The sequence below is a fragment of the Humulus lupulus genome, chromosome 1 (genome assembly GCF_963169125.1).
Source record: "Humulus lupulus chromosome 1, drHumLupu1.1, whole genome shotgun sequence".
Classification (NCBI taxonomy): Eukaryota; Viridiplantae; Streptophyta; class Magnoliopsida; order Rosales; family Cannabaceae; genus Humulus; species Humulus lupulus.
Window position 1 is genome coordinate 44,747,194 of NC_084793.1, and position 8,425 is coordinate 44,755,618.

The 8,425-nt window shown below is 32.7% G+C and overlaps 1 protein-coding gene and 1 long non-coding RNA gene across 2 annotated transcripts; one reads left to right on the top strand and one right to left on the bottom strand.

Moving 5' to 3' along the window:
* The first annotated feature begins 1,240 nt into the window (after positions 1-1,240).
* On the top strand, positions 1,241-1,885 carry LOC133824961 (autophagy-related protein 8C-like). The gene has a single exon (XM_062257994.1). It carries the CDS (start codon positions 1,368-1,370, stop codon positions 1,725-1,727), a length of 360 nt encoding a protein of 119 aa, XP_062113978.1. The 5' UTR covers positions 1,241-1,367; the 3' UTR covers positions 1,728-1,885.
* Positions 1,886-3,431: 1,546 nt separating this feature from the next.
* Positions 3,432-3,972, bottom strand: LOC133825031 (uncharacterized). Its single transcript, XR_009888606.1, has 3 exons — positions 3,897-3,972; positions 3,687-3,808; positions 3,432-3,476 (listed from the first exon to the last, which is right to left on the bottom strand). It is a non-coding gene; the product is annotated as an uncharacterized LOC133825031 (long non-coding RNA).
* Between the last annotated feature and the right edge of the window lie 4,453 nt (positions 3,973-8,425).

Here is an 8,425-nt window from a genome sequence, read left to right on the forward strand (position 1 = left end):
TAAAACCAGAGATATGTGCTTATGAACTGATGTACATATAATTACTAGTAGTAGTAAGAATAAAGTGTGAACTCACATGACTAGGGGTATATGTTTTCCACTCAGAAGATCCAGCAACAACATTCCAAAGTTGTAAACCACACTTTCTGGTGTCACTCTACCTGTCAACAAAGAATTGAATCGTATCTTGTATATATCATATTGCTACCAGACTAAATTCTCTCAGCTTCATAAAAAAAATATTTTATACTCGTCAGCCAAAGATATCATGAGGAAAATAGTACAGCAATGCTTTTTCCATCAACATAATTTTTCTTGGAATTTCCATTACTAAAGTCATGAAGAAATGGCTCTTCAGTTGCAAATATCTAACATAGTGATGCCCGTTCAATGATAATCCACATTAAAAGAACACATTATTGCACTTATTCAAGCAAACAAAAATACCAGTTAACTGTTTTAGCAGTTAAGCCAAGACTGTTTAGTTGTTAATATATTTTCTTGACAGTTGATACAGTTTCTTGATAGTTATTACTGTTATATCCAAGTTCAACACTCAATAGATTCCAATCAATGCTCTTATGGTCTTTCACTGTATTAGGCAACAAAGTTTCAATTCCCACTTCATCCAAGCATTTTGTCATCAAAGGGAATCCACAAAGTCTTTTATTTTATTTTATTTTTTTTATCAAGAAGAAATAATACTTCATTGAACAAACAAGCATATACACAAAGGCAAACTGCCCAAACAGAACCAATACAATCCAATCAAGAACCCACCCTCACATTACATACATTTGAAGCTTTCTTAAGAAAAGCTTCAGATGAGGGACATCTTTCCTGCTATGAACCATATACAATCTATATTTAACTAAAGTAATAATCTCTTTGGCTATACAATAAGCTAACAGTGAAAACCCATCAAAAATGCATCTATTCCTATTCCTCCAAATATTATAAACCACTGCAGCAAGAATCATATTCAGAGTTAAACTAAAGCTGTCATTTTTCCCAGCACTAAGTCTAACTGTCCAATCCGAGAACTTAGTGGCCCAAGCAGGAAACCCAATTTTCTTTGTTTTACTTAGTTCTTTTCCTTAGACATGTGCCTTTTAAGTTGAGATATGAAATATTTGATAAATTTTGAGGAGTCCTCTCTATCGATTGGGCTTTAAATTTCTTTATTAATGGTTAAGTTTTCAATACTTATACAGACAAATATACTCGAAAAGCTGCTACTGCGTGAGTGAGACTGTTTCTCTCTCATTTCATCCTCTCAATCCCTAGATTCTCTGTTTTAGTGTCACTGCTAGAATTCTGAATTGGGAACGGGAGAGATCTAGTAAGAGAGAGAATTTAATTTCGCCATGGCCAAAAGTTCCTTCAAGCTGGAGCACCACTTTGAGAGAAGGCAGGCTGAAGCTGCTCGTATCAGGGAAAAATATCCAGACAGAATTCCGGTTATCGTCGAGAAGGCAGAGAGAAGTGACATACCAGACATTGACAAGAAGAAGTATTTGGTTCTGGCTGACCTGACTGTTGGGCAGTTTGTTTATGTGGTTCGAAAGAGAATAAAGCTCAGTGCTGAGAAGGCCATATTTATATTTGTAAAAAACATTTTGTCACCTACTGCTGCCATGATGTCTGCTATTTATGAGAAAAACAAGGATGAAGATGGTTTTGTTTACATGACTTATAGCGGGGAGAACACATTTGGATTGTTCTGAGGGAAATCAATATGGAAAATTTGAAATGTGTAAATAAGGACTCGAAAAAGCAAGATGGAAAAATGTACATATTATCTGTTTTAGCTCATGTTTATTTTCACCTTGCTCTGGGGATTGTGTTTCTTATGGTTCTCAACTGTTAATAACAGTTGTGTCTAGATTTCAAAAAAAAGTTTTCAATACTTATACTCACTTAAGGTGGTGTCTTTGGTGTTGTACTTATATGAACTCCTTATTTCATGCTTTTTACTGAGTTAGGATAGAGACTGTATTTAGAATATTATTCTCGTTAATTAGCTATATTGATAAAGTCTAGATATAATATTTACTAGTAGAGTCTAGATATTGTTTTTCTAAGTTTATAAATGGTGGTATATACATATTGTTATTATTATAATTATAATATTTTTATTGAGAAATTTGTTAGCCCACACTCTTCCGTTTGGTAGATTGAGATGTTGGAGAGATTGACATTATATCCACTAGAATTTTATATTGAATTTAAAAATGAATAAATAAATTTTAGGTGATTGTATATTAAATAAAAAAATTTGTTCGAGTTCAAATGACTCGATCTCTACATCTTTTTTATCTCTTGACTTATAATCTTCATAGCTGTTTCTCTTGAACGTTGAACATAACAATATCTTATAATCTTCATAACAATATCTTATAATCTTCATAGTTGTTTCTCTTGACTTAAAATATTGTAAAATTGCATATCAATCTAGTTTCTATCAAAGATGGGTTTTTTATCAAATCAACTACAGCTATGAAAAAGAAAAGGATAGGAGCAAAAGTAAGCAAATCAACTACAACATTCAGCCAACAATTTGTATTATCAGGGATGAGAGAAACGAACCTGAGATAGTGGGCGTGAGGCAGAGATAGATCTCTAGAAGGTGTGACTTCGTGAGGCGTGACTTCTTTAGGCAGAGAAAGAACTCGTGAGGCAGAGAAGCTCCACTCTGGAGCGTGACTTCGTGAGGCGGAGAAAGAGCTCCACTCTGGAGCGTATCTGCTAAAAAATAAAGATTGCTGCTCCAAAATTTCCTACACGATATATGGAAAGGACCACAAAGAAATTTAAGGGTTCAAGTAATAAAAAATTTCTTTTAGTTGCACTCACCTTGCAAGCAGTATCAAACCCAAAACTTATTAGGACTTCTTTGCATTTCAAGTCACCATCAATGGTTTTTGGACACCCAATCACCTAAGTTTTCAAATTCTTTCCCCTGATTGAACAAAAGAAAAAAAACCAAACTGTGTTAAACAAACCAACGAAACAGCGTTAAAGGCAAGACTCCTATAACCCTGTCGAACTGTTAGATAAAGTATCCCTAAATTCTATTTGGATGGGTCCCATACACTGATACAAGCACCTAAAAAATAAATGGATCCATGGATTGCATGAATGACATATGAAGACAAATACAGGCAACAATTCCATCTGCCAAGCAAGATTTTTCTAGAAAGAAAAAAATTAGTTATATACCTGAAATTCTTAGCAAGGAGGCAGGCATTTGTGTTCGAGTCATCCCCACCAATAACAAGAAGTCCATCCAAATCAAGCTTCACGACAGTATCTGCAGCTTGTTGAAACTAAAAGGAAAATCCATTTAAACAATTTATTATGAACTTAATGTGTCAATAAAACTTAACATGAAACTGTGAAGAAAGAAAAAAAAAAGTCACCTGCTCTGGAGTTTCAATCTTATCTCTTCCACTACATATCATATCAAAACAACCCTGATAAAAGAAAATTTTCTCCAATCAAATACAATATCTTGGTTAAAATGCCAGCAGCCACATGTATGAATTTTGTATAAATCACTAGAATAGAATGGATGCGCTATATCTTCTAAGAAAATTAGAACACTCAGAAGCAGCTATCTTTACACATGATCATGGACCTCCACTACATAAATGACAAAACCAAACCATAGTCCAAACTCTCACCTGGTTTCTGTACAGGTAAATATATTCTGGTGTAAGTTCCACATACTTGCCCTTCATGATTCCAGCTGGACCTCCCCTGAAACCGTACAATACGCTGCCTTTAGCACGCTCCTGCAAGTAATCTACCAGGAAGCATAGAATGAATGAACTCAACCATACTGGACACTATTAACTGCAAGAAAACGAATTATGATAACAAAAAATTCTCACCAAAAATTCCAGAAATGACATTGTGCCCTCTAGGTGCCTGGCCTCCCGACAAAACGACACCAATTTTCAACTTTTTCTGCGAATTGTTAGAGTCAGAATCGCTCGGCACCACCAAGGCAGATGGCTGGCCGAAAAGTTAACTTCGTGAGGCAGAGATGAGTTGAGAAGACTTCGTGAGGCGGAGAGACGAGACGAGAGTGAGACTTCGTGAGGCGGAGAGGGCGGAGAGACGAGACGAGAGTGAGAGATGGAGGCTGAGAGAAATCTTTCGGGTAACTTAGATTTAGGGAATTTGGAAGATGAGACTAAAAAACAAATTTCATTTTGGCGCCTGAGGATTATTCATATGGCGCCAAAATATGTTCCGTGTGTTTTTAATCCCCCACCAATAATAGCACTTCTAAATATATGTTATTCTTTAATGTAATATATACTAAAAATTGTTGTAGTGAAAAAAATATAAAAGAGATAGAAAATTAGAATGATAAAATTACAAGTATATTTCCTTCTTAGTTGTCGGTATGGCGCGTAGGAAGGAAATAAAATTGGTTTATTATAAAATTACTATATTATCTTTAAAATTTTAATATAAAATTTTTTTGACAAAAATATTTTAGTCTTTTCACTTTAATTTGTCTGTTTTCTTTCCAATTTTTTAAGAAAAAATTTGTGTGGGTCCTATTCAATTTTTTCACCTCACTTTTCTTTTTTTCTCCACTTTTTCTTCTTACCAAACAATCCAATTTTCTATTTCTTTTACTTTTCTAACCTCCATTTTCTTTCCTCTCACTTTTCAAACATGCGTCACAGAAGTAGTTCTTATATTGATCATTTACGATGGACTTTAAATAATACTTTATACAATGTTTTTATAAATAGATGTCCAAATTTCTAGTGTCATATGTTTATATTTTTAGTAATGGTATTGTTATGAAAAGTTTGATAAAATAAATTGAAAGGTAAATGAGTTGAAGAAGTATTATTGCTTTGTAATAAAGTACCAAGACTCAAGAGACAAATATGTCGATGAATTTGTTCATGAACACCGAGTTTTACAATGAAAAAAGTAGTTATTGTATTTCCTCAGGATTTGAAGTACTGGCAGCTAGTATGAGCATGCATAATCTGTCTTTACTCTTCCCTTTACTTATCTTTATAACAAAACAACAAATGAAATAAAATTCTAAAAATACATTATTATTCTTGGTTAAGTGTTATATTGTTTACTTTTGATAATATAATATTGATTAAATAAAATATGTTACAACATATGAGTTGTAACTTGTGGGAAGTTATAAATTTTGGTAACTAATTGTTACAAGAATTGTAACTCCCACATAAACACTTTTTCTTAGAGGGAAATACATTAATTGAAAACAAAGAAACAACCTACATAAAGGGAAAATCAGTAGTGATTGTTGAAGATGCAACTAGGATAACCCTTATTCCAAATAACAAAAGCTTTTATAGACAAATTATATTTTGTCAAACAGTAGACCGCACAATTTCTTGATCTATGAGTGAGAACACAACTAGAAAAATTGCATTGTGTGGCTTCAACTCTAATTTTGGTCACTAGAACCTCAAGATCCCCATAGCACTTAGTGTAGAATCTTGAAATTTAAATCTATATGCATGCTCCCTATTATTTTTCCATAAACATAATAGAAATATAGAATAGCATGGCATACATATGAACATGAGATTTGTAAATTAAAACAAACACAAAGATGTAGAAACTTACAAATACGCAGCGGAACAATGTCTCATTCCTTTAGATTCTCTAGCCTTTTGTCCTTTCTGAATGCTAGGAATTGTCAAGAATCTAAACCGCTTAGACTATGTCAATGTCTTCCAAGCCTATCTTTAAATTAAGTTTAACAAAAAATGGGCAAGTTCTCAACACGTGAGATAGAATTAGAGAGGGAAGAACAAGAGAGTGAACGACCAAGAAGGGATTAGACTGTCTAGGTTTTAACTTACCCAAATGAATCAACTAAGACTATCTTATGAAAACCATAGACATCACATTCCTAATATAGGCAACTTAATTGGATTTTTTTTAATTAAAATAATAAACAAAAAATCCAAAGCCTTAGGCTCCCACACATGGACTTGGGCCCAATCTCTTTGTCTTGAATTGAAATCTCAATTGGGCCTAAAATCAAAGTATTTTTATTTATTTATATTTTAGTTGATTAAATAAATAAATCATTATTCAAATTAACTAATTATAATTTGAAACTTGATTTAATTTAATTTAATTTATTTATATTGACACAAATTTATCAATATTAATAAATTGCCCAAAAACTCTCTTTTTTTGCTAAATTCTTATTACATGTAAATATCACTAAATTGGTCCATTCAATTTGATATTTCTAATTGATAATTAAATCAATTGTTTGAGACTATTAAACTTGATTTGATAAGAGACGACATTGGGACAATGGATCCATGAATACAAGCTTCAATTAATTCTCGTGAGTTTATTTATTAAATAAATTATCTCACAATTTATTAATTTTTCATGACTCCACTATAGAATCGAAATTGAGCTCTTGAATTCATAGAACGTATTTTCTAAACCACAAATATGTCATCCATTGTTATAACCATTAACATCAGTCAATCCTCTATCGATGACATACTAACGAGCTAGGTGCAAATTACTGTTTTACCCTTCATCAGTATTTTATTCTTAACTCTTATTAAGTTCCTTATAAATGATATTTCTGTGAACTTAATCACAGAAATGAGATATCAATCATTTAACCATTTGAACAAAGCAATTAAGGAAATCATCTTTTCACTTATTATACAGAAGTTATAGATTTCATATCTATGAATAATATTCCTACTCAGTTACACTACTAAATCTCCAAGATGTAAGTATGGGCTAGACCGTAGGGTAAGCTGGTAACGAACAAGTCAAAAGATTTAAGTAATATAATTAACAGAATATTATCACTCATAATTAAGATTGACTTGACCTATGGTCAACGTTGTGACATTGAATAGATTCGATAACAACAATACTTATTTATCTATCAATAATTAATATCGGTCCTAGTCCGATGTAACCAAATACATTTGATCTTATCTACTTGGTCAATGTCTTGGACAAGACATTACACCCCGAATGTGTAAGTAGATCATATCGTAGATTACCAAATCAGTGAAAATCCAATGCACTGATTTATTCTTAAGACTCGTTCTTCTTAACATATAATTATAACTATAATCCACTATGACCTAATCACTATAATTGTAACTATCCATATGTTCAGGATTTTATGAATGTTTGTATTAATTGAATAAACATGTAATAAAACAGGCGATAAATACGATTGATAAACAAAATGATTTCTACTTCTTTCATTGATAATAAAAACATGTAACATGAGAAATATGGTTTTATTAAGGGCATAAAACCCAACACTTAGTGGGATCATTAATCATTCGAACAACAGAGAGAAAATTAGAAGAAATGTAGAAATTTTGAGTGTCCATGTCTTTTGCAATCTTCAAACAATCCCAGATAGAATAGAGTTCAACAATATTAGGTGAGACAGTTTGTTTCCTGAAGTTGTGATAGGAAGCTTTAGTTGTACCTTTCAGTCTCTAATAATCACCCTCGTGCTACATGACACATCATTCTAACAGACAGTGGCATCAGCATTGATTGCAACCTATTTTGATGAGGATTACTCCATTTAACCCTTTCCAGAGGTAACTTTTGGTGACCCATCTGCCTATCACAACCACTGGTAGCTTGTTACTTAGCAAGGTAGTTCACAAACCATTCCACCAAGTCCATCTATTTCGAGCAACATTTGTTGTGAATGAAACAATTTCTACCATACAAGTTCTACCAAGAGATACTCCAAATAATTCAAAATTCTGAGGAGTGATTCTCTTAGCCAAATTTGTAAAAAAATGGATAATATCAGGGTTGGTCTCCTCTTTAAGCTTCTTATAACAACCACTATTCCAAGATTCTTGAACCGATGGGCACCTCCAAAGAGTGTGGCTGATATCTTCCTCCTGGTTCGCCTTAGAGCATCTAGGCTAGCTTCTTATCATCGAGATACCCCAGCAAAATGAAGCACAGTTAGTTAGGAGACAAAAAAGGCTCACCTTTCATAAAAATTGTTTTATTTTAGGAAGGACTCTTAACTTCCAAAGTGTTTTCCACCAACTGTGATATCAATATCATTATAGGTTGTTTTATAACCATTGCGAACACTATATTTTCCATCTTTTTTGTGTAGTGCCATATAAGATTATCCCTTGAGAACACACTAGGATACTCAAAATAACACCAGCATCCTCCTTATCAAAGACACGCCGAATGAACTCCTTATCTCACTCCTCATTAGCAAGTCTCAAAGAGCTACACATATATTTGAATTTGATTTTAATTTTGGTGAAATCTATTATGTTAGTTTAATTTTATTAGTTATATGATGTATATTTGATACAAATTAAGTCTTGAAAACTTTGGTACATTTTGACACTTTTTTAGT